Below are 25666 nucleotides of genomic sequence, written 5' to 3'. Positions count from 1 at the left end.
CTGTCGGGACACAGACCATCACACTATCACGAGGAGACTGTGGGGCCTGGAGAAGCCACCTGATCACCCTGGGGCCACCCACGCCTCCTCCCTGTGGGACTCGGAGACCAGAACCGGGGCAGCAGGTGGTAGAGAGCCACCCCTACTGTGCCTGCCTCCTTCTCGCAGGTTCCCCACTTGAAGAGGCTTTTGAAACTTGGAAAAACATGGCTCTGTCCTTATAGGAGAGCTTGGCTCTCTAGAACTTCATTAGCTAACGAAGAACGCTTCATTTTTTTCTTTAACACAAAGAACATGAAAAAAAAAAATCGCACACAACCAAGTCCACAGTTTGGACGGATCAAAGCCCATCCATTGGGACTGAGGTAAGAAGAGATGTAAAACCAGCCCTGGGCGAGGGGGTGAGGCCGCGTAGAGTGTGCAGGCAAACTTGGCTTTCCCCTATAAACGTGTCCCCTTTTTGTAATATGATTTTTGTAAACGAATCCCTCCTGAAAGGGATCCTGAGGCTGAATACGTGGCTCTTGAATATCTGGATGGCTGATTATTGGGTTTCCGCGAGGAAAGGTTAACCTGTCCTTTGTGAAGCTAAGCCCAGTACTCAGGGCTGGGGCTCAGAACTGCCCAAAGCCTCACGCATCCAGGCTCAGGGGAGCACCTCTGTGCCCTCGCATCAGAGAAGGCCGCTGGGCCCTGGACAAGCTGCCAGGCTTCTCTGGCCCTGAGTTATCTGGAGGGTCTTTCAAGTATCTCAAAGCACAGAAGAAACCCAGGGCCATACCTTGTTCTGCATCAGAGAACTGAAGTCTGCATTCGACGTGCTGGAAGAAAGCAAAGGAAGTGGGAAAAACAACAGTGGCCCAGACTTGATGAGATGGGAATTCTCCCCACATTGGTGTTTGGTATTAGTGACCCTTCTAGACTCAGGTGTTCTAGGCTACACCTAGAAGACGAATCTCACCTTCCAGAGATGTGGTAAGGGTTTGTGGGAACAGGGGCAGGGCGTTTCCTTTGGAGGGAAACCGAGACTCCTAATAATAGCTAACATGGAGTGCTTATTAGGTGCGGAGCACTCAAATATAGACTTTAATCCTCACGACAGATCTAAGGGGCGGGTATCACCACCTGCATTTACAGAGTAGGAAACTAGGCAGAGGGAGGTGACTAAGTTCCCGAGGGCACCGGGGGGCTAAGTGGCGCTGCCAGAGAGGAACCTGTCTCTGTCTCTGCCTGGAGAGCCTGGGCCCCTGACCGTGTTCTCATTGGCTCACTTTCTAGAAGGAGAAATATGAAATGCTTATCTAAGGCGACAGGATCAGGGAAGGCCAGCGCCACACATGGTAAAAAGCATGTGAGAGCAAGATAGGGGTGAATTTCTCATCAGCAGCTGCACCTCAGAGGGTGGCAGGCAGCGCGTGTGCCGAGTCCCTCCCACTCCTACCGGTCCCCAGTCTTTGCCTTGAGGAGAGAGGAAGGTGGGGATTTAACTACCAGCATTACGGACTTACACTGAGCACTAAATGCACGTTTCCAGTCTGTGCTAGTTCTGAGGACAGTGGGTGCTATGAGCTCAGCTGCTGGGAAGGCCAGTGAGAGGGGCTGGACACACGTGCAGGAAGTGGGGTCCTGGGGTCATCACCCACCTCCAGGCTCTATCAGGGAAGGGTAAGGCGTGGATGGGGCTCAGAGGAGGCACTCACCGGAGAGGGTCGTTAGGCTGGGAGGAGTCTTGTGATGTTTCCCTGCCCTCCTTCCCAAATCGGGTGAGGAGGCTGGCATGCAACCCCTCAGACAGCATGGGAGGTGCTGGCGTGAAAGAAGACCGCCATCCTCACACCGTGACAGCCCTGGATCTCCCCCCCCGCGCGCTGCTGAGGAAGTCCGGGACACCTTGAGCTTTGGCTTTGGAGTTTGGGGACATGTATTTTCATCCAGAAAAGAACAAAGGCAAGAGGCCAGTGTGTGCTGGCCAAGAGGCCAGAGTGAGGAGAAAAGGCCCACCGCACTGGGAGCAGGCTGCGCCCTCAATGTCCAGTGGTCTTTACTGGGGGCAGCACAGGGAAGGTAGCTGGGCTACTGCCACCGTGAAAAGGCCCTGCCCAAGAGGCCAGAGGCATCCCCAGCATAAAGAGGCTGGGAGCAAGCCACCAGAGCACAGAACCGAGGGAGCCCAAGCGGTCATCCAAGAGCACCTCGTGCCATGAGGCCCAGGCTATGCAGAGGTCGCCTCAAGGGGACAGTCCGAAGACCCTGAAGGTAAGTGCCCGACGTGTAAAAGAGTCGGGGCCTGAATCTCAGGGCACTGACCGCACTCTAGAATACCTCCAGCCAAGACCGTCTTTGCCCCTTTATCTTTCCTGCCCCCTACGGCCTCTGCCCTGACCCTGGAGAATTCAGATGCAGAGAGTTGGTGAGGGGAGAGGAAGGAGGGTGGGGGAAGAGTAAGAGAAAAGTCAATTGTCTCACCTGCTCACTTCTACCCCTTATCCTGCAGACCTGGGCTGAAGGGGGGTTGGGTGAGAGCATGAGAGGAGGCAGGGAGAGGCTTCAGATGAGGGATTGAAGTTTTGATATGAGTCTGGACTAGATTGCCAAATATCTAAAAACGAGATCATTCTAATATCTGAAAGGAAGCAGAAGAGCTATAGGATTTGCCTGAGATATGGTCAAGGCTGGGGAGGAAAGTCCAGTATATTATGATTGGAGCCAGTGACGGGAGGAAGATAAGCTGGTGGCACCCTTCTGCCTCTGTCCCTTCGCATCGTGCTGGTCTCACTCAATGTGAGTTCTCCACTTTTCAATGAAAACAGCAAATTGCAAAACTGAGCCCTAGTACAAATCCAACTTTCAAAATGTCCAGTATTCCCTGAAGACCACACTTTGATATTAGATCTCCAAAAGAAATCAGCTGTTAATGGATCTACCTCACATGGGTGTTTGAGACGATATTTCTCCTTTTCTAAAAGCTTCTTTTTTCATCAGCACATGGCTGTCTTACCAACTGTCCTCGAATCCCCTACCTGCCACCTAGTTTTTCTTTGCCATATCTAATAAGACCAAATCTAGTAAGACCACATCTAATATCTAAAAAATACTTTGTGATTCTCTAAGAATCTATTAATTTTCATTAATAGGTTAAATATATTATTCTCCCAAGAGGGACATCAATTTAGCTGAAATTCTACTTGGTAGATGTATAGAGAGTCCACATACTCCCTCAGATTCAGTGTAGGCTTTTCCCCTCTTCTCTCAGCACTGCAATACCCAGTGGTTAAGGGAGTTGCCCTCAGGATCTTGGCAAGTGGCTCCCTGGTATGGAGAGGAGAGCGGGACGGGGGGAGGCGGGGGTGTGGCGAGATGTGAGCTTGGCCTGTGCAGCTGAAAGAGGCTCTGTCTGGGAGGAGGGAGGTCATACTCACTCTTCATTGACAAAGATGAGTTCCAGGGAAGGTTGGCTGTTGTTTACATCGAGATCTACAGTAGCAAAGGAAAGCAGGAAGTGAGATGTGGAGTCTGGACCTGACCCTGAAGGGCAGGGGCTCTGGGCTGGGGCTGGATAAGGAAACAAAGGCATCAAGGCTCCTGCTGGGCCTGGTGCCTGACGACTCCCCTTCCCTCCGCTCGGAAGGCATAGTGGGACTCAGAGACACAGACAGGCCTGGGGTCTTGTCGTAATCCTTGAGCGTTTGGGGGAAAGGTGCAGCGATGGCTGCTCTAAGTAGGGTAGGAAGGAAGAGCTGCGAATGGAGGTCACAGGGAAGGCTCAGGTTACAGGGGCTGGTACGGGCAAAGGGCCAGGAAGGGGAAGAGGCGAGACGAGAGGCGGGACGCAGGGGAGGGTTGGTAGGGGCGGGCGCAGAGCTGGGCAGTGTCACTCGGGTGGAGAAGCAAAGGGGAGATGAACTCCAGCAGACTGTACTGATGGGCTCGGCCTCTTCGACGCTGGAGCTGCCGGCCACGAGCTGCTCCTCCTCGGCCCTGACCAGCTCCTGCAGCACGGCCTCCACGATGGGCATGACCATGGCGGTGGTGGACGTGTTGGAGAGCCACATGGACAGCAGCGTGGTGCAGCACATGAAGCAGAGCAGGAGCCTGGAAGGCAGGGAGGCGCAGGGGGAGCGTCACAGCATGCCCACCTCCCCGGGTGAAACTTCCGACCTCACACGCCTCCCTTGGGGCCTCCCACAAGGCTGCTGGTGCTGGCATTGATCCAGAAAATGGGGGTTTTATGTCATACATTCAGCTTTGTACTCCCAGGGCTCGGTACAGAGTAAACATTAAATAAAGATGTGTTGAATGAGTGCATCACACTTCGTGGGCTTGTGGCCTTAGCAAAAAAAAAAGAAAAGAAAAAGAAAAGCCCTTGCTTAAGCAAAGAATAGCTTTGGTGGTAGGGTCACAGGGCATGGACTTCCTGATTGCTCTCCTCTGCGGACATTAGCTTGGTGATGATGTGCGTTTTTTGTGTATAAAGGAATTCTTTTCTCGGCCCTTGCAGCCAGCAGTCCTACGAGTACCATCCCATTCCTCGCTTTGCAGCCAAGTCACCGCAGTTATTAGCGACCAAACAGAGACTAACGGACAGAGCTTACGGTTCCGCCCACTACTTGTCCCACTACCAACCGCTGAAAGCATAGCCCCCAACGGCCCAGCAGTGTCCCATTGCACTGTGTGCACTTTTTCAAGGCTGTGTCTATGAGTTGACACTTGGAGGAAAACACTAACAAAGATAACTCTCAAGTTCTCCTTGACTTTGCAAACACGCACTGTGTGTTTGTACAGATATAGTTCTTATTTCCGTGAGAGAAGCCAGCATAAAGACTACCCGTGTTGATCACCTCGGGTGGGATCATTGACTTTTCACAGTTTGGGGCCAGCACAGCTGTCCTGTGGATCATGACCGGGTAGGTGCCAGAGCCCTGACGGTGTCTCTGTTTAGGCTGATGGAGACATGAGTTTGTCTGCCCTGGACATGCACTGGCAAACAGAGGGCCCCATGGGGTGGAAACTTGCTGGAGGGTGCGGTAAATAGAGACGAGTAGAAACGCAATGGGATAAAAATTCTTGACGATAGTACCCGGGGGTTTCAAAGAGCCGCAGAGCCTCAACATGATGTGGGGAAATGCCATGGTGTGTCTAGGAGGTCGAGTGCGGAGTACAACACCTCAGGTTATTACTGAGTGGTTATGCTCTGAGTTAGGCTGTGGTTAAGTGGGAGACAGGAACATCTTTTTAAGTATAACATGTCTTCATCTAATGACTAGGGATGAAAAGTAACACCATATTATTTATTTATGCTCTGTTGGACTCCCAGGAGAGTCAGGGCAGCTTACATAAAAAGTGTTGCAAGAAAGTTGTCAACTAGGAGGTGAGGACGATATTCCACAGGGAAGAGAAGGGCGGGGTTATCCGACAGAGCGGGAGTGAGTTCCCACAAAACCATCAATCCTGACCTTCCTACACATTCCCGAGCGGCCTTCTTGACAGCAGAGAGAAAAGAGGAAGCAGCTGAGGGCCTGCAGTGCCCTGCAGATAGCGGGTCAGATGCCACATTTGACAGGCCTCTGGTCTAAACCAATGACAACAAGAACTCAGCGTGGCTGGAAGGAAACCTCCATGGCTCCTTAAATGACAGAGCAGGAGACACCACTTCCTCATCCAGCCTGTTCCCTGATACAAGGGAAAAAGGTTGGGAAACAATTTGCGTTGGTCCATCTTGTTTTACCAGATGAGCCCCTTAGATCTTGTGACCTGCTGCCCCGGCAGTCTAGGTCACTCAGGTTATTTAGATTGTGCCAATAGAGGACACCAAAGTCACCCACTTACGTCTCCATCCCATGGTCACAGGCCCTCTCACTGGAGGGGGAGGTGAGAGCCTTGAGGCCCTGGTGTCCTCCCATCCCCATTGGTGGAAAGCCTCACGTGGACGTCCCTCTGACTGTCCAGGGGGCCCGCTGGGAGCTGAGGGGATGCAGCAAGTGTGACTTACATGCCCGGCTTGGCTCCGGCCATCAGGACCATGCGCAGAGCTATGCGCTTGTGCAGGTTCCACTTCTCCACAGCCGCCGCCACGCAGATGACACCCACCAGCAGCAGCGTGGTGTTCTTGAAGTACTCGGCCGCCACCTGCAGAGGCCAGCTCAGGTCACCCCGACCCGAGCCGGGGCCCAGTCCCCACCCGACTAAACTCACGCTCAACCACAGGCTAGCAAGCAAAAAGCAGGGAGATGAGGGTTATGAAAATAGCCAGTTGTTGTATATATGTATATTACATATATATATAATTTTAAATTTTAAAAATTTTATGTATATGTACATACATACATACTACCTTGGACAGGCACTGTGCTAGGCACTTTACAAAGATTTCATTTAATCCTGCCAGCAACTCTATAGGGTAGATATTCTTCTCCATTCTAATTGTGATATGAATATTATTTCAAAGAATAAACATATTTACAGTTTTATCTTAATTCTTAAAAATTATGAAAAGAACCCTGGGTTTGTCAACTAATCTCATTTTCTTTAGCTTTTTAGAAAATTATGTTCTTTTTTTTTATTGGAAGGTTAATACATGTTCATTATGGAAAACTTCAAAATATAGAAAAATTAAAGATAAAATTATCCTTAATTATCCACAGTACTAACTACTGTTGGTACTGTGGCATATTTTCTTCAATGTTGTAATGTCTATATAGATACATAATTGGATTTATACAGTATGTACTGGTTTATATCCTGCTTCTTTTTTTCATTTGACATTGTACCCTGATCATTTTCGTATGAGACTTAAATTTATTGGAAAAATTCATGCTTATGGCAGCATGAAGTACCATAGAATTTACTTAGCCGTTTTCCTTTTGTTGAATATTTAAGTTGATTTCTTTTTTTCTTTCTTTGCTGCAAATGGAGCAAAGAATAATTTTCAGCTTAAATCGTTAACTTAGCCGTTTTCCTTTTGTTGAATATTTAAGTTGATTTCTTTTTTTTCTTTCTTTGCTGCAAATGGAGCAAAGAATAATTTTCAGCTTAAATCCTTAACCTTATATAAATGTGATTATTTCCTTAGGACAGAGTTCTTGAAGGTGTCTTTATAACCTGCCTTAAACCTTTAAAAAAACTTTATATTTGAATAACTCTTTAACTCCAAATAATTCCAAAGTTCCAAAGGGTTCCAAAATGATAATAGTGCAAGAAATAGCCATCCACTGTCTGTATAGGTTTTTTTTTTTTTTTTTCCTGAGCTACTTGAGGGTAAGTCATATACATTTTGGTCCTTTATCCCTAAATACTTCAGTGTTTATTTCCTAAGATTAGGGGTTTTCTCTCACACAACCATAGCACCAGTTACCAGCTTCTTCTTCTTGCTTTTTAATGACGAGGAAATTGAGACCTAGTCCTGCTCAAACATGTTTCCTATGTTTGGGCTCCAGGACCAACTCTTCGTTGATTTCCCCCCCTTGGATCATTCTCTCCTTATCTCCACTTTGATGAGACTTCAAAGCCCAGTTCAGGCCTGGTGGCATCCAGAAAACCTTCCTTGTGACTCTAGCCTCTGACTCCAGAACATTCCTCATGGGTATTATTAACTTTACACATCACAGAGCACATAGGGCAATGTTAGAACTGTTGCTTCCTGCTTGTACTGTTTATTTTTTTATGTGTATCCCTCTTGTCTCTTAACTGAATTCTAGGCTGCAAAAGGCCAAAAACCATGTTTATTTCTGTATCTCTTAGCACCGAATAGGATAATACGGAAAAGTTGATGCTCAATAAATACTTGTCACATACAAGAGAGATGTTCCCAGCAATGCAACCATGATATAAATTGGGAGGAAAAGATACAGAAAAGTTTAACTCCTAACTTAGAAATCCTCTTAAAGTGAGAAAACAAGAACATTTTTAACTGCAAGAAAAATAAAAACTGAACAGGGAAGGAAATACAAATATAGTAAAATCTGCGGTGTCAGAAGTAGACAGAATTTATATAATCATACTGTTAAACTTTGATTATTGAATTATATGCCTATACTGGGAAGGTAGAGGGAGGAGAATTGGGTGATGTAAGAGTACAAAATCCTCACCTGCTATAATCAGAAGTCAACTGATACTGTCTAAAAGTGATAACTCAAGAATTAATATAAGAATATCATATAGGACCGTGGAGCTTAATACCCGAAGAAGCAGTTAACAAAGTTAGTTATTGACTGTGGGTCAGGGGAGGTGGGGTTTGGTGGAGGGAGGGGTGGGGAAGGAGTCTGCTGTTTTTTTCATTATGACCTTTCCAGTATTATTTGAGTTTTAAGCTCTGCACGGAACACTTTGGTAAGATAAGAGCCCCCCCAAAGGTAACCTGCTCCATTTCTCCCTCCTCTCTTTTTCCCCACAGAGATTTCCTTGTGGCTGGTCGATGAGTTCTGTGCAGCAGAAGGATCATCTCTCCTCTCTGGGACCATTTCCTGGGGTAAGAGGCCTCCGCTTCTGGTTAATCTAGTCCTCGTCCTCGACCCCAGTCCTCATGGACACTGTCACTAATGCTCCCGGAGGGCAGAGAAGCTGTGCTGGGCTTGTGACTCTGGGGCAGCGTCCGCACTGGGAGGGACAAGGAGGGCCTCGGGGCCCTGACGGTGGGTGGAGGTGCTGCCCCCTAGTGGGAGGTGGAAGCACTACTGGGATGGGAGGGCTGGCTGAATTGGGGGCCTAGGACTGCTATGTTCCTAGGCAGCTGAGAGGCAGCTTTGTGGTGGAATTGGTGTTTTAATTTCATCTGTCTACCAAGGAGAGGAACCCACAGAAGACCTGAGACACCATTGTCCTCCTGGGTCATGGCCCCCCACTGGCCCCATGACTCATGGCTCTCTGTGAAGCTTTTAAAGACTCAGTGCTACCAGGGTTACTTTCCCAGGGGACTGCCTGACAACATTTTAGTTTTCTGCCTCGTTGGCACATATCCTAATAGACCCCAGTTGGTGATGGCCTTTTAGGGGGATCAGAGCCTGCACAAGAGGTGGGGCTACTTTCTCGGGGTTCCTCTCAAGGGCAAGGAGAAAGGAACCAACATGTGGTAGAGTGCCTTTTACATGCCAGAAATGTATTTTGCATTCACTTTCTCACTTAAGGTGAGGAAACAGACTCAGAGAGGTTAAGGAAGTTTTCCAGGGTCACTGTGTGAGGGGTGGAGTTGGGATATCAATCCAGGTCCATCTGAATCTAAGGCTACTATTCGACTCATCTAATTCAACTCCAGGGGAAATTCTGGGTACCCCCAGACAGCATGGGCCAGCCCACATTCCTCATCTTTATTCATAATCACAGTCCTGACACTGGCCCCCAATACTTGGGCCCGGTCCAATGAAAGCCCCAGGCCCAGGTTTAGTGGGATATTGGCCCTGTGACGTTTTCTTATTTGGTGTTTGGTGTGCTCAGGCCTGTTCATGTGTCCTTCCTGCCCCCTTGTAAGCGATGCCACGTGTTTGGTGATGTAGCCTGGGTGTAGTTTGTGACTCGGCTGTATGCTGGGCAAGTTATTCAACCTCTCTGGGCTTCATTTCTCTCATCTAAAAAAATAAATGAGGATTATATGAGTCCCAATCTTCCGTAAAGCTGTTGTGAAGATTATATGACACATGCAAACCAGCTAGCGTGGCCCGCCATGTTGACAGCCAGGGCTCCTGGTGGCTCTGCTGTTACTACGTGGTCCACACAAAGGCTGACCTGGTCTGAGGCCATTAGCATACAGAGAGGGCCCAGGCACAATAAATAAAATCTTGTCCAATGGTGTTGTTGGTTAGTTTTCTAGCCCACTGGTTTTTTTTTCTTTACAATAAGGTTATTTACAACCCCTCTGGGAGTTCCAGGATTCTAGAGGATTGTTTTAATCATTTTCTAAAATGTGTTGCATCCTCACACTTGCCGTGGGCATTCCTTTCCCCATTATCTAATTTCCAAGACTAATATTCTGTGAGTTGGGAAACTAGATAATGAAAATTGTTAGAACTATTAGCAGAGAGAAATTAGATTCTAAAACAAGCGCTCCTCCCATGGCTAGAGTGCATGGATTTTGTGACATTTGTGTTGGCAGCGTTATCGCCTTTACTGCTTTTCTGCTCTGTGGTTTCTCTCAGTGCACCCAAACCCCAAGTTTGGAGAGCAGAGATGTTTCTGGACTGTGTTTAAGAAGAGATGGGCTCAAGGAGGCCGCTCTGAAAAGGGGGAGCAGAGGATAGCAAGTAAGAACTCAACCTGGGTTCAAATGCTTGCTCCCCACAGATGAGTTGTATGTTCTCGGACCAAATACTGAACCCCTGTTCCCCCAACATTTCAGCCTTTTAAGTAGTAACACACAACACATTGAATCCGTACGGGCCTTACGTGAGATGATGCAAGACAGGCCTGGCACATAGGAAGTGCTCAGGAAGGGTCCATTATTTTTGTTAAGGAAGTGAAAAGATGAAACGCTTCAAGATGAGATTGAGGGTTAGGAATCAGGAATCAGGGATCATGCTAGCGTGGCCACGTGGGGGAATAAGAGAAAGAAATGAAGTAAGAAGGAGCAAGGTGAACCTAAAAGACAAAGGTTCCCCCAAACTTTCTTAAGTGAAGGGTGAGTACCTACCTCTCAAGGGTTTTCTAACCCAGCCTGGATTGAGAGGCACAAGGGCAGAAGTGTTGACCAATGTAGTCTTTTAACAGACTAGCTCACTGTTAGTAAATTGCAGGTGACATCTGTTAGTGATGAGCTCTTATGGGCACGGAATTATTTATTACTCTCTGGATATGTCAGGTTTTAATTTTTTTACAAAGTTTTTTTTTTTTTTTTTTTTTAATGGGAAGGTGAGGGGAGTTGTGGCTTTAATCCTAGAAGTTTGAGGAGAAGGGAAATCAGGATGTTGATCTCAGGTCAGTGTTTTTCTCACTAAGAACAGGGCCATCATCAGGCAGTTAGACAGATGGACCAATGAGTCATTGGTGCAGGGTGCTGGGTGCTGAAATGGGCACTCAGTCACTCAGAGAGGTCTAACATCCTCACAACTCCCCGTGAGGTGGGTATGTCTATTATTCTCCTTTTCCAGATGAGTAAAATGGCAGTTTAGAGAGGTTACACATGTAAAGAAGGTTGCCCGCCATTCCCGTTCTGTAAGGATCAAGCCCCTAGCCACTGCAGTCATGCACCCTGAGGGGAATTCAGGAAGGAGAAAAACAGGAAGCATTCTGTACTTTGGGTACTTAGATGCATATCTAAGGGATCATTTCAATGACCCCAGATTCTTACTTCTTCCCATAGATAGAAGAGCACTAAAATCATTAACTTGAGATGTCTCTTGTGATTAGCAGTAGTCTTTTGATGTCTGACTACATGTTTTTCCAGAGAAAAGAATTCATATATTTCCTGGCTCCTACCTTACCTCTTAGGAGCAAGTACCTCAGTTGCCTAAGAGGGTGTCTCCCAGGCCACAGTCCTCAGTAAGTTCCCCCAAATAAAACTTAACGTGCAACTTTTATTTCAGTCAACGCACAACTTGCTCAAGACTGCTTAGTGAGAAAACTGGACTCAAACGCAGTTCTACCCTCCTCCCAACTCGGATCCTGACCCTTTCCACACGGCCAGTGTCCCTGCTTATGGTGGTGGCAGCCAGAAACTGGCAGAATGTGTGGATCTGAATGTGTCCCGAACAGGCATGGGTGGCGTTGTGTGGGCCCCGTTCAGAAACGCAGCCAATCAGCACGCTGCTGCCGGCTGCACACACCGAGGCTCTCCTTGCCAGTTGCCGTGGACGGGCCTCTTCACGTGGCAGCAATGTGGCATTCCCTCAGGAGACCAGTGTGGGGGGGGGGTCTCTGGAAACAGACCCATTTTGAGGCTCTTTTGGTTCATCTGAACAATTTTGCTGTGACCCCAGGATGGGATGCCTGGGCTGGCCCCACTCCGGGCTGAGCTAAACGCCCATCAGAGCTGAAGGCCCTCACCACACCATTCCAACCACCACCCTGGCAATGCAGCCAAGGCCAGCGGGGGCTGCCTCCCCGCCTCTCCCTGGGGGCAGGCGTGCTGTTTCTGCAGGTGAGTCTCTGCGGCTCAGACACCCTCCTAACCACCTGTCGGTATTCCCCGAGGACAGAGGTTTTCAAACCACTCACTGCCTCTGAAACTTCAGCCGCAGCTGCGGGAACAGGGTGGCCGTGAGGTATTGGGAGGGAAGGGCCCGGGCAGCCAGGGCTCTGGGCCCCCACATGCCTAATCAGAGTAGGACTTCCCCTTCCGTCTGTTTCATGTATTGATTTTCCTAAGATTTAGTTTAAAGGAAAGGTTTTGTGGCTTAAAAAACATTCTTTGTAAACCCTACCCTAGAGATGTCTAAAGCAGAGAGACCCAGATGGGTGCTGACCTGACCCGAAGTCAGCCCAGCTCCTGCAGAGCTTGGAAATGCTGACTCATAAGGTGTCCCCAGTTTCTTCAAGCCTGAATGATCTGCCCCTGTAGCTCTTCCTATGGAAACATTAGCTTGGCCTCAAAAGGCTGTAAAATCTGTAGGTTCCTGGTATCGGGCCCACGTATGGCCTGGGTGTGGGCTCAGCTCTGGGCTGTGTCTGGATGGCTGTGGGTGAGGGTGGGTAGCTGGGCACAGATGCTCAGCCTGTATCCTCACAGGCCTGTATGTGTGGCTGGGGGGTGGAGGTAGGGTTGTCAGCCTCTGTAGTGAGTAGAGGCCAGAAAGGCAGAGTGGAAAGTGATATACGAAATGCCCCCAGGTTTACACACGGAAAGTCAGGGTCTAGGCACTGGTCAGGAATCCAGTGGGTCAGAAAGGTCAGGAGCAAACAGGGAAGCAGATTTCATGACATCAGACTCAAGTATCACTTGGCTGTTTTGTTTTTCCAGCTGGAGCTGCCTTGCTGCCTCTCTTGCCTTGGCAGGAGCTAGAATCTAAATTAGACTTGCTAGAAGCCTGCAGTGCAGGGCCACTGAGACAGCAGAAGGAGTGTGTCTGTATGCGTGTGCGCGCGTGGGTGCGTGTGTTGGGGGGTAGAGAGAGAGCAGGTGTAATCACTACCAGAAGTAGTTCCTGACCCTGGGCATCTCTGAGGCTCTTTGCAAGTCCCAGTGTACAAACCATGCTCTTTAGTTCCCCAGAGAGCCGCTTGGTCCCCACATCTATGCCTTTCTCCTATAAACAGTGACTCTCAGCTCACTTGATTGACACAGGTACTGTCCCCAACTACGGTAACACAGTAGAAAGGCTTAGAGGACTTCCGAGGCATATATGATGACAGTAACGAGAGTCACAATGGAGGCAAAACAAGCAAACAGACCGAAAAACAAATCGGAAATATAGGACTGGGCTCTGTACACCAGCAGGGGGGAGCAGAAGCTAGACGCTTACAAACCGATAGAACCCTAAAGTCAAGGGGGCCTTAGAGCCCAGCCCCTCTCCCGAGGCACAGAGTCTACCTCTAGTATCCTTGACGTGGTCATCTGGCTTGTGCTTCTGGGGACAGGAACGCCAGGACCACGTGTGGCCCCCACTTCAGGGTCTTTCCTGCCTGAAGAGAGGAGATCTACCTTATGGTGCTTTGACTCTGGTTCCGGTTTGACCCTTTAAGCCTGGTATGTGGAGCTGCACAAGCCAGAAATCATACCCCTCTTGAGGCTTTTCTTCATTCCTCATGTGACTTAGCTTCTAGATTCCAGACATCTTGGCTGCTACCTACCTCTGAATGAGCTCCTTATCCAGAATTTCCTGCTCTGAACACATACGTTTATCAATTGAGCAGATTTCAGTACATACCGGCTAGCAGTTAAGGGTGAAAGTTCTGGGGTCAGGCAATTCTGGCTTCAAGTCCTGGCTCTACTACTTACTAGTTGTATCACCTTGAGTAAGTTACTTAACCTCTCTGAACTTCAGTTTCCTCCTCTGTAAAACAAAGATAAAAATAATAGCCACTTCACAGAGGATTAAAAGATACAGTGCATGTAGAGGACCTCCCACTGCGCCTGACATGTGGTAAAGGCTTGGCATTTTGGCGGCCACCCTGGACAGAGAGCCGACTCCCACTGAGTCTATACTCAGCTGAAAGCCAAAGATCTTTTTCACACACACTGCTAACATTTATCCTTATTAAGCTTCATTTTGCCTGGCCTTCCCTTCCAGTCCATCGTCTCTTCCTGGCAGCATTGATTCTGTCACTGCCCATTAGCTAGTCCATCTAGCTCTGAGTCATCTGCAATCCGATAACATGCCTTTCTTATTTTCATTTCTGCTCTCTCTCCAGCACGACGCCAACATGTTACTCAGATTCTTTCGGTTCAGCTATTCAACCAGCACTCAAGTTACTCAACTGTGCTATCATCCAGCCCACTTCTCTGATTGAGAAATTGTTACCCCTGGAAATAGCGAAGGCTCCAAAGACAAAGTTAATTTATGTTCAGCAACATTTGTTTAAAAGACCAGGGAAATTATAAAGCTTTGTGGAAAGACCTCAGTCAAAACGTGGTCAATATAAAGTTTGGGCTCTCGACAGGGTAAATTTCATTTATATAGAACATTCCCTCACGTGAAATTGTGTAAATTGGGGTCTGCAAGGCCAGAAAAAGAGGCATTACTGCATAGGGTCTTCTGTGTTATTCCATGTGGTTTATACTTTCTCTCTGCTAGAGTAGAAACTTCTCAAGGTCAGGAGCCATTTTGACCATTTTCTATCTCTTTTCAGCACCTGAGTTTGGCTGATAGAAGACAGTCAAAGCTTTGCACACAGTGAACTCTTAATACCTGCAGATTGACAATTCATCACTGTGAAATTTAACCATTTATATGCACACATCCAGCCACAGGGGGAACCCAGAGCATTAGCTATGAGATTCAAGAGTGCAGAAATGACATATTAAAAAAATTGTTTTTTTCTTTTTTTTGGCTGCACCACACAGCATGTGGGATCTTAGTTCCCAGACCAGGAATTGAACCCGTGACCCGTGCATTCGGAGCACAGAGTCTTAACCACTGGACCACCAGGGAAATCCCAGAAATGATATTTTTTTTCATTTGTGTCACCTGCAAGGTATCTGTAACATCCCATATTGGTACAGCACTCAAAATATTTTTCTGAATGTTGACTGAATAACTTGAGGGACAAAAGCCACATATTCAGGGTCACACTGATCCTATTCACATGTCTTCCTTCATATGGAGAGTACACTACTGACACACTATCAAGAAACATTGCAGGGGCTTCCCTGGTGGCGCAGTGGTTGAGAGTCCGCCTGCCGATGCAGGGGACACGGGTTCATGCCCCGGTCCGGGAAGATCCCACATGCCGCGGAGTGGCAGGGCCCGTGAGCCATGGCCGCTGAGCCTGTGCGTCCGGAGCCTGTGCTCCGCAGCGGGAGAGGCCACAAGAGTGAGAGGCCCGCATACCACAAAAAAAAAAAAAAAAAAAAAAAAAAGAAATATTGCAATCAAGAAACGTGAACTAAGGGCTAGTGCAAGAATGGCCCGTATGCATAAGACACTGTAAATCCTAGAGGGTGTGAAATCTCGGTGGAGAGAGGACGTGTCCACAGCAAGTTTATATCTGATGTATCTCATGTACCGTTTAAAGGACAAAGGTATCAGGTGGCTCCAAGGGAAGGGAACAACACTTTTAGCTGAGGTTTTTGGAAAGGCTTCAACCAACAGGGTAATTGGGTAGGATCTTAAAAGCTGAAGGAATTGGAGAGAACTTTCCAAAGTGGAAGAATGGCCTGAGTCCTGGCAAGGGGCTGGGCAAGCACAAGGTGGGTTTGGGGAGTGATAAGTGGATGATTTGTCTGGAGTAGGGGGCTCCTGCAGACCCCCGGCCTAGCTTTTCCCAGGGAGCCATGGCACATGCTGGTGTAGGGGAGAAGTCGGTGGCTGTGGAATAGATATTTTCTCTGTCTGCAAAGTCAACTGGCTCACAAGGGGCTATAACCCATGTCCTCTACCTGATCGGCATGTCCTTTAATCTGAGTTTAAAAGGCTAGCTAAACAGATTATATTTGGCCTAAACTGCTCTCTGGAGCTCAGCTGTTAAATATCACCAGCCAAAGCCACTTTATCAGATAGATGGGGTAGGGTTTTTCACCTCAAATGATAAAATTGGCCCCTGGCTTCTCCAGTGTTTTCCACCTCCAGCCCCAGCAATAGCAACACCCAGCCTCTCCCTGGAGAGTCTTCTTTTTCTCCTTACAAAGTCCTGTTACCTTTGAAAACAACTGCCTCCCTAGACTCCTTATAGGTTGAGCCTTCCTGGCTGTGCAGATGGGCAGGCCCTAGGATGAACTGTTGCCTAGCAACATCCCTAGTGTGTGGAGGGGCTGATTGGCCCACCTGTCTATAAGATTCCGCTGCAGGAAGCCCTTGGGGAAATAGAGACATCATCTAATTTAAGTCTAAGGCATACTGTTGGCTTTTGGGTTGCCTGTAGTGAAAGACAAAGATATTAGTCGTTTAATGAATAGTTAGCTCACTTTAAAAATGTAACTTAAGTTTCAATTCTTTCTATAACTTCATTTCTTCCTCTGCTCTCTACTTTCACCTCCCGACTCATTGGCTTTCGCTTTCACAACTTTAAAGAGAAATCTGCAGGACAAGTTCATTTATGTTTCTCTTAAGAAAAGTAACGTTACACTACCAAACGTAAAATAGATAGCTGGTGGGAAGCAGCAGCATAGCACAGGGAGATCAGCTCAGTGCTCTGTGACCACCTGGAGGGGTGGGATAGGGAGGGCAGGAGGGAGGGAGACGCAAGAGGGAGGAGATATGGGAACATATGTATATGTATAACTGATTCACTTTGTTATAAAGCAGAAACTAACACACCATTGTAAAGCAATTATACTCCAATAAAGATGTTAAAAAAAAAAAGTAATATTGGTGCTTGTTCTTCCAGGAATGCACACAGACCCAAACTACCTGTTCTCTTTCCACAAAGGAAGGGGGATAATTGGAGTGACTGCCTAGTGCTTCAGGTCCCAGGCTTGCTTTTATGTGGGTCACCAGGATATTGGTGTTGGACTCATCTCCAGGCATAAAAGCACTGCTGAGGGTTTGGGGGATGCTATCCGTTTTGGAGAGTCTGAGGCTATTATGATTACTAAATGCCAACAAACGAACTAATGTACCAAGAGCCTCCAAACCAAACTGCCCCAAACCCAAACAAACAAACAAAAACCAGCCAGTTGAGTCCATGCAGTAGAAGGACGGCTTGTTAATTTGTAGCCAAGTTACAGCAATTAGTGGATAGCCTAATTTTTATCTCTGGACTTTAAAAAACATTCTGTTATCCATGGTTAAGGCATCCCATGGACCCAGGTTCATTATTCCTTCCTCACACCACACTGAACTGAAGAGATGTACAGTTCTTAGTATTAACTCACCATGAAGCTACATAATACATTATGGAGTATTTTTCTTATGGTACAGTAAGCAAGTGCACAGACTTTGAAATCTGACAGGTATGAGTTTGAATCCAATTCTGCGATTTCCTACTTTGTGATCTTGGGTAAGTTTCTTTTTTTTTTTTTTTAACATCTTTATTGGAGTATAATTGCTTTACAATGGTGTGTTAGTTTCTGCTTTACAACAAAGTGAATCAGTTATACGTATACATATGTTCCCATATCTCCTCCCTCTTGCGTCTCCCTCCCTCCCGCCCTCCCTATCCCACCCCTCCAGGTGGTCACAAACCACCGAGCTGATCTCCCTGTGCCATGCGGCTGCTCCCCACTAGCTATCCACCCTACGTTTGGTAGCGTATATATGTCCATGCCGCTCTCTCGCTTCGTCACAGCTTACCCTTCCCCCTCTCCATATCCTCAAGTCCATGCTCTAGTAGGTCTGTGTTTTATTCCCGTCCTACCCCTAGGTTCTTCATGACATGTTTTTTTTTCCCTTAGATTCCTTGGGTTAGTTTCTTAACTCTGTGAACCTCTTTCCTCATCCGTAGAATGGAAATATTAATATCTACCTTGTAGACATCTCGGGAGTATTAACTAATACAGCACTTCTGGTGTAGTGCCTGATTCTCAGTAGGAATTCAAACATTAGTTCCCTCTCCTCTTTCTCCTGTGCCTCTGTCCTTAACTAACCTCCACCATTCCATCTTCAGAAACCCTAAGCGGAGACCAGGTGCTATAAGGAGATAATCCAAATGGAACCAGGTGTTAATGAATGAAGACCATTCTTCATCTTGCTCCAGGTTTCTGGCTGTGATTTTCTTCTTTCCTATTGTGGTAGGCTTAACTGTTTGCACTGGCACCACCCCGGGCTTCCTGTTGACAATTTCTGTTAGAATTTTAAGAATGCCATAGAGAGAGAGAGAGTGAACAGAGGACAGATTCTAGGTAGACAGCGGTCAAGGAAAGAATATGCAGTAATCTTGAGTTGGGGAAGAAGGGACAGAAGTGTTTTTTAGAGAACGTGAAGACACTGTCAGGACTCAGGGAAACACGGTAAATCTCTCTATGGGCAAAGCATTTATTGAGCACCTACTCCACACGGGCTCAGCTTCATCATGAGAGTCCAAGGACCTGGGAGGCCTGATTCCTGCCTTTGAGTGCTTAGAGTTGAATGGGCCATCAGAAGACAGAGAAAGAGTAACAGCAGTCTGGCTGAAGGTGCCAATCATACAGTTCCTAAAGGGCTTCAGGCTGAAGGAACAGTTGGGTGTGATTAGCCAAAAGCCTTCCTGAAAGAGGCAGTGTGACGGAGATGAAGGTCATGGGTTGAAGGAAAGGAGCTCAGGGTCCAGAACAGCAGGTGCAAAGGCTTTAGTGCTAATGGGTTGTTCCAGAGGGTGAAAGAAGCCCCCTCCTCAACTGCTTTGTGAGTCTCCCTTCACCTTGAGCCCCCTTTTCACTGGCCCAGCAGGGACCGAGCAGGGGACAACTAATGGTCTAACCTCGCTGGATCGCAGGACTCCGAAGAACGGGTAGAGGAAGGCAGGCACCAGGGCTGCAGCTCCGAGAGGCACCGCCTCGGACACCCAGTACACAGCAGTCACGATCAACACATAAGCACACGCGGCCTCCTGGAAGGGGAGGAAAGTGGGGGGTTAGTCACAGGGACAGCCCCTGCCACCAAGGATCCCAAAGAGACCCAGGGCACAAGCAGGAGGCGCACGGACTCAAACACGGGCACTGGAGCACAGCTCTGGGAGGTGCAGAGGTGGACTTGGCAGAGAAGTTGGGTGGATGCGTGCCGTCGTATTTTGGTGGGTGAAGTTATGGCGGCTCCTTGGGGCGACTGACGCCTGGCACGTGGTTTGCACTGGTTTGTCATGCTATGGCAGCTCGGCTGGTTCCAGAAACTGAGCGGGGTAGGGACTGAAATTAACTGCGGTGTCCAGATCATACACTGTAAAGGTGGAGTTCACAGTTTTAACTTGGTCTAGGCAGGATATTTTGGTGTCAAATGGATCAGATACTAGAGGTTCTTGGGGTAGCTGAAGGTGGGGATTAATTTGTGTAATTGAGTCACACGTCAGTTCTGAACCTGGCCCGTTGGGGGCTGGATCACTCCTTGCTGGGTTGGTGGGGAGAGCTGTCCTGTGCATTGTAAAATGTTTAGCAGCATCCCTGGCCTCCACCCACTGGAGGTCTGTAGCACTTCCCCAATTGTGACAACCAAACATGTCTCTAGACACTGCCAGGTGTCCGTTGGCGGCGGGGGGAGCGGGAGGAATCATCATCCCTTGTTGAGAACCAGTGCCCTAACCAGTGTCTGGGACACTCCACTGCCTGATGCACATGGAAACTTCCCTCTGACAAAGAGAGTAAGAGTTTGCTGGTTGTACAACCGTGGGGGTGCACAGAATAAATACGTGCAACATTCTTATAAAAAATCAGTCCTCCTTAACCTTAGCTCCAGCAATCCTGGTTGCCCTGAATGGTGCTGATTAATGGTGGTGAGAAAGGTCACTGGCTTACTTTTAGGAGAGGTCACTGTTCAAGGGTTTTAACAGTGGACTCGGAGGGCCACTGAATAGAAGATCCAAGCTGGCTGTGGACTCCTCCGTTTATACCTAGTTCTAAACCCACTGGGCTCAGGTCTGACCTGCCCTGAGGCTGGCTGGTGATCAAGGAACCTGACAAATCTTGTTCTGTTTATCTCTCCCTTGGGTTCAGAACAAGCCTCCTCAAACTCTTACACGAAAGTTACAAAAGGTCGCCCACGATCAGTGAGGGGCGTCAGGAGTGATTAACCCAGCCTGGCTGGATGGAACCTTGTTCCCTCCTGATATGCATGGATTATGGGGTTGGGGGTCGAGGAATGGGAACTGGGCGCAACAATTGTTGACTGTAGCTCCCACAGAGATTTCCTCTGGGGCCAAGAGATCAGAGAGAAGTTAAAGCTTTTGGAAGTGCTGATAAGACAACAGAACCAATACTGGGGGAAAAAAGGGCTCCATTTGAAAAAGAATGCGGTTTAGAGAAATGTTCCCTTTACTGCAGAAATAAAAATACCTAAAGGAGTTCAAAGCCCTTCAGCCCACTTGAGCTCACTTATTCCCATCTCCTTCCTGGGAAAGAGACAGAATGGCAAGTGTTGTTTCTAGTTGAAGAAAAGGAGATAGAATGTCTTTCCCTCACTGAGAAGCCCTTATTCCTTACAAAGAACCTTCAGTCTTTCTTGGCTTGGTCATTACAGGTCCAGGAGTGACGGAAGGAGAGAAAGGGGAGAGAGAGGGAGCAAGAGCTATTTCCTTCTACCATGCATCATTTTGGTTTGAATTAGGAGAATTTGGGTAAGCCAAGGTAAACTTTTTGATTGTAACTATTGTTAGGAATTAGAATAAGTTACTGGAGGAAGTCACCAAGCCACCTTCATCCAACAGTATTAAGAATAGGATAAACTGCCATCATTTTTATCTGAACTTTCCTTAGAGCTTTCTAACTTTCATTAGAAGAATGGCCAAGAGGCCACCTTCAGATGGCCTTTCCATCTATTTCGCACTCAGTACACCCATGGAATTTACATAAACTTCCTTTTGCCCCTTCTCAACTGTCTCAAAATTCAGTCGGGAAGCTTATATTCAGATAACCCAGAATACTCTGTGAAGTTTGTTGACAGGATCCTGTGTCCCTGCATCTGGCCGTGGTCTGGCAGGTAGCTCAGTCAATGTTGGTGAACTGAACTGGGCTCCTCTGCTGGCTAACAGGTCTCTCCTATCTACTGGAGAAAATATTCTGGAAACCCCCAGCCTCTTATCACTGCCACTGGCCAGCAGGAATGCAGGGACTGGTGCGTACTCGGGCAGTGCCTTTAAGGGATAGTGTGGGGTCAGTTCTTTTTTGCTCCTGTTGACATATAAAGGAGCGAGTTCAAAAGTGGCATTTCCCCACAGCGGGTGCCCCCTGACCCTGCTACTAACTGATGTTTGCATCCGCTTCTTTCCCTACGGTCTGACCACCGCGATGAAATACCATTCAGACTCCACTGGAAGGAGCTTGAGGTCACGTAATTTGGTGTCATAAATGACTGGAAGGGCTTTTGAAAACTTAGCTTGGGAGTTGGGTGTAACTTTTATCCCACCGGGATGCTGGAGCTGGGCTTAGTCACAGATGCCCCCCTCCTGACCCTCCTCTTCTGTATATGGGAAATCAAGTCTGGGCCCCTGGCTTTAGAGAGCTGGGCAGGAAAAAAGGGGAGGTCATACTAATCCTTCCTAAAAATTCAGCTGCAGCTTGTCACTTTGAAGAACCATCAGAACTGCAGACCAGGAGCTCTTGCCCAGATCACTTCTCTCAGTTCCAGCCCAGAGCAAACAAGGCTATTTAGGGATCTTAAGGATTAAATATCAGAATCTAAGTGGGATGCAAGGGGGCCAAATAGATGAGAGCCAGTCCCTGAGTGGTGTGTTCCTACCGTGACCTCAAGGTCCTTCTGCATCATTGCAGAGGAAGAAGAAGAAGCGGCGTACTGACACTGTGACACACGGAGGAGTCACCTTTGCGGGGCACGCTGGGGCGAGTGGTGAGCAGGCTGCATCCGGGTCTGAGGGCTTTGGCCACCCAGGCTCCATCTAGCTGTCCCGAGGGCTACCCATGAGCACAGACTGGGAAGCTCTGAGGTAGCATATTTCTATTTTCTCAAGGCACTGGTTTTCAGCTGGAGCCAATTTTGCCCCCCCCAGGGAATATTTGGTAATATCTGGAAGCATTTTTGGCTGCCACAGCTGCAGGGGGTGCCTGTGTGCTGCTGGCACCTGATGGGTAGAGACCAGGGATGCAGTTAAACATCCTACAATGCACAGCACAGCACGGCCCTCCCCTCACGACAGAGAACTATCTCCCCCCACCCCCAAATGTAACTAGTGTGGCTGTTGAGAAACCCTGCCCTAAGGTGAAACTCAGTTGGACAGAAGGGGGGTAGCTCAAGGAAGGGCAATGTCTCTTGGTCTCAGTGAGTCCATCTTTAAAAACCTATTCAAAAATTGTTATAGACCCCAATAGAGCAGAGGCTTACCTTTCCTTCCTTGTCTCTCCTCTATTTTTTTTTCCCACATCCCTCTTCTGTTACATTTATAGATTTTTTTTTTTGTCTACTTCAATAATTTGTTATTTTGTTTTCTTCTTCATGTGGATACTTCCCACTAGTCATTGGTAACTGAGAAGCTCCAAGACAGGCTCCCAGAATTAAATGGCAGCACTAGCCCCTGGAGTCATGGTCCCCAGAGATGGGGCTGACTCAGGGGACACAGGGGGTGCCTGATGCTGCTAGAGAGAAGAGCAGGTGCCACCTGGTTGGCATTCCCTTAACCCATCTGACATTGAGTAAAACAAACCAAAACCAAAACATGAAAAGGAAAGAAAATCAGCCTACTGGGACAAAGCTGGAAATGGACTCGGGAAGGCTTTCAGCACCAATCACTGTCTGCTAATCCCAGCCCGGTTTTCATCAGCAGCTCCTTGGTGCTCTGAGTTTTTATTCTACTAAAGATTTAAACCAGTTTGTTTTTAAGAAACCATTCTAATCCCCTTTAACTGTATAATTTAATCTTGGTTACGAAGTTACTCTGGGAGCTGAGTGGAAGACACCCTTGCCCTCCCACAAACAAGATTAACCTTTCTTAGCTTATTTTTCCTAAAGTCTCAAGGGTAGTGCCAGCTAGGGGAAGGGGTAAAGCCCCTGGGAGGAGGAGGAGGAGGGGGAGGAGGGGGAGGAGGAGGAGGGGGGAGAGGAGGGGGGAGGAGGAGGGGGGGAGGAGGAGGAGGAGGGGGGAGGGGGAGGAGGAGGGAAGAGGAGGGGGAGGAGGGACAAAAGGAGCCGGAGGAAGGCAAGGAAGGCAAATGACAGTCTCAGAAGCAGGGCCAGAGCTCAGGCTCTTCTGCTCGCACAAACCTGGACAAAAAATTGGGCCACAGTCTAGAGTTGGGGGCTCTTATTCTTTTTTATCGAGTCATTTGCTGTCTCTCCTTCAAGAGCACAGAGAAGAAAACCCAGAGGATACAAATACTGAAAGGGCCATACGCATAGGACCAGGGCAGGCTGCCAAGCTGCTCTTTCAACGTAAAGTTCAGAAGGAACTTGAGAGATTAAGAGTTTCAAATCCTGGTTATCAGAGCCCACCGTGGTGCCCCACAGACCCTGGCTAGATGCACAAGAGCCCGGCCGGGGACCCCACTGCAGTGCACCTCAGGCCGGGGTCCAGAGTCCCCTCCCTCCCCCATCCTCCCCCTCTACTGGGAGGTCTCCCTGCACGCCCAGTTGCTCTCCCATATGGACGGCCACATGTTGACTCCCGGCAAATCCCGGCTCTCCAGAGGGCCCTTCTCTTTATCGGGTGTCCGCCTGGCCCCTGGCCCCGCGCAGGCTGGCCCACTGCTCTGTGTCACACAGATCAGCCACTGCGGCCATCGCCCTTCCTCTTATCTCAGTCCTGGCCGGGGGCCATGCGGCTGGGGGACTGGGAATGGGGTGAAGGGATGAAAATGGCCGTTTTTAGGCAGAAAGTATGTTGGCCTCCTCCAGGAAAGCACTTCCATTCCTTCACAGCAACAGAAGAACGCTGAGGCCCTGCACGAGCGCCCCACCCCCTCCCGCGACCTCCCCTCTGACCTCCCAGCTGACCCCCTGGCCCCGGAGGGCCCGGCTGGCACTCACGCTGCTGGGGTGGCGCACGGGCAGAGGCAGCAGCAGCAGCGGCACGAAGAGGGCGAGCAGCAGCTTGCGGGCTCGGAGGAGGCCCTCCAGCAGGCCCATCCCGGACCTCCGCCCCTCGGGGCCCGCGCCAGCCCGACGCCTGTGCTGCTGGGACGCTCGCCTCCCTCCAGAAACGCCTCTTCAACCTTCCTGGGCTTCCGAGAGTCCTCTTCCGTCTCAAGAGCACAACAGGAGGGCAGGTGGAGCCCCTGTTTGCAACAAAGGCCGGCCTCCTCGCCTTCGGTTTTAGGTGGGATTGGTGAGCATAGTTTTATGCCCAGCAAAAAGGAAGTGGGAAAGGATGATAAACGGGGCCATAATGGCTCTCTCTCTGCTTGATCAGTAATGGACTAACTTCATTCCAAAGCTCAGCAAAAGCCCCCTTAATCAATCAAGATTACACCTCTGCTGCAGCTGTCTGGCTGCCCTCTGTCGTGCCTTCCATCATCTTTCCTCTCTCTGATGGCCTGTTTTGGGCAGTCCCACTTCCGCTTTCTACCTGTGCTGGCTGTACCCCCTTTCCTTAAAAAATCTAGTCCCCCCCCGGTTCCCTTAAAACAAACCCCCGACTTTGTCAGCAGACCATGGAGACTTCAGATAGGGCTGGTCTCCTCTCCCAGGACCTGGCACCTTAACTCTGTTCAAATTGCTTTCCTTCTAATTGGTTTCCCATTATGATTTGCCTTGAGCCTGGGCCTCCAAAGCAGAAAAAAAGAGTCCCCGAGACATTCCTTTTTGTCACGGGACAAACTCTTGCTGGAGGCCCACCTTAACTTTCCTTCACCTATGGGACGCAGGACAGAGGCAGTAGCCACGCCCATTCCTCACAGCCAATCAGCACGTTGGAAAGAATGAGTCAGTATCTCTTCCAAAGGCAGTTCAGGATTGGTCCCAGCAGGGGCCTGCTGATTCTGCAGAACCTAAGCAATTTGCAAAGCTTATTTTTGTTTCTCAAACATCCTAGGGCCTGGAGTGATGACCATCACCGTAAACATAATCCTACTTCCTCAAGCACTGCTTTAACGTTGCAAAGCATAGGACCCTGAGTTTTCTCTGGGAGGGCCACTTGCTGACCTAGTCCTTCGGAAGATGAGATGTCTGGTGGCAGGGAGAAAATGAAACATTAATCCTGGAGAAATTTACCCCAGAGTATAGCATATTAAGTCTTTTAGGTTTCCCTGGTGGCAAAGGTTGTTTGCTTCGGCACCCGGGTGAATACAAAGCATCTGGGTCAACAGAGGATGTTAGCCTGTCAGAAAGACCGCGGACCCTTTTAGGGAGAATGGGAAGGGCACTGCCTCTCTGGAAAAATCTAGATGCCAGTCTCATTTCAGAGGCCCTTGGAGCCCACAGAAAGCCCATCTGTGGTCTTTCTGGCTGGAGTAGGTGTTCCAATGTTCCTCTCTGAGGCTCTATACCAAAAAAGAAGCAGGAGGCTTCCTTTGGCTGGTGTGCAAGGAGGAGGTGGGAGGGCAGGAAAAAAATTGATGGGTTCAGGAATAGGGACT

General features: G+C 48.7%; 1 protein-coding gene across 1 annotated transcript in view; it reads right to left on the bottom strand.

Moving 5' to 3' along the window:
• SLC13A4 (solute carrier family 13 member 4) overlaps window positions 1–24933 on the bottom strand; it is a 40359-nt gene extending 15426 nt beyond the window's left edge. Inside the window, exons 1-6 of the mRNA XM_059073848.2 lie at window positions 24120–24933; window positions 18916–19044; window positions 5990–6126; window positions 3920–4092; window positions 3420–3474; window positions 782–821 (exon numbers count right to left, since the gene is read on the bottom strand). Coding sequence (XP_058929831.1) covers window positions 782–821; window positions 3420–3474; window positions 3920–4092; window positions 5990–6126; window positions 18916–19044; window positions 24120–24218 — 633 coding nt within the window. The 5' untranslated portion in view covers window positions 24219–24933. The remainder of the gene's footprint in view (window positions 1–781; window positions 822–3419; window positions 3475–3919; window positions 4093–5989; window positions 6127–18915; window positions 19045–24119) is intronic.
• Between the last annotated feature and the right edge of the window lie 733 nt (window positions 24934–25666).

Source organism: Kogia breviceps, chromosome 9 (genome assembly GCF_026419965.1).
Source record: "Kogia breviceps isolate mKogBre1 chromosome 9, mKogBre1 haplotype 1, whole genome shotgun sequence".
NCBI classification, from domain to species: domain Eukaryota; kingdom Metazoa; phylum Chordata; class Mammalia; order Artiodactyla; family Physeteridae; genus Kogia; species Kogia breviceps.
This window is presented reverse-complemented; position numbering and strand designations above follow the sequence as displayed.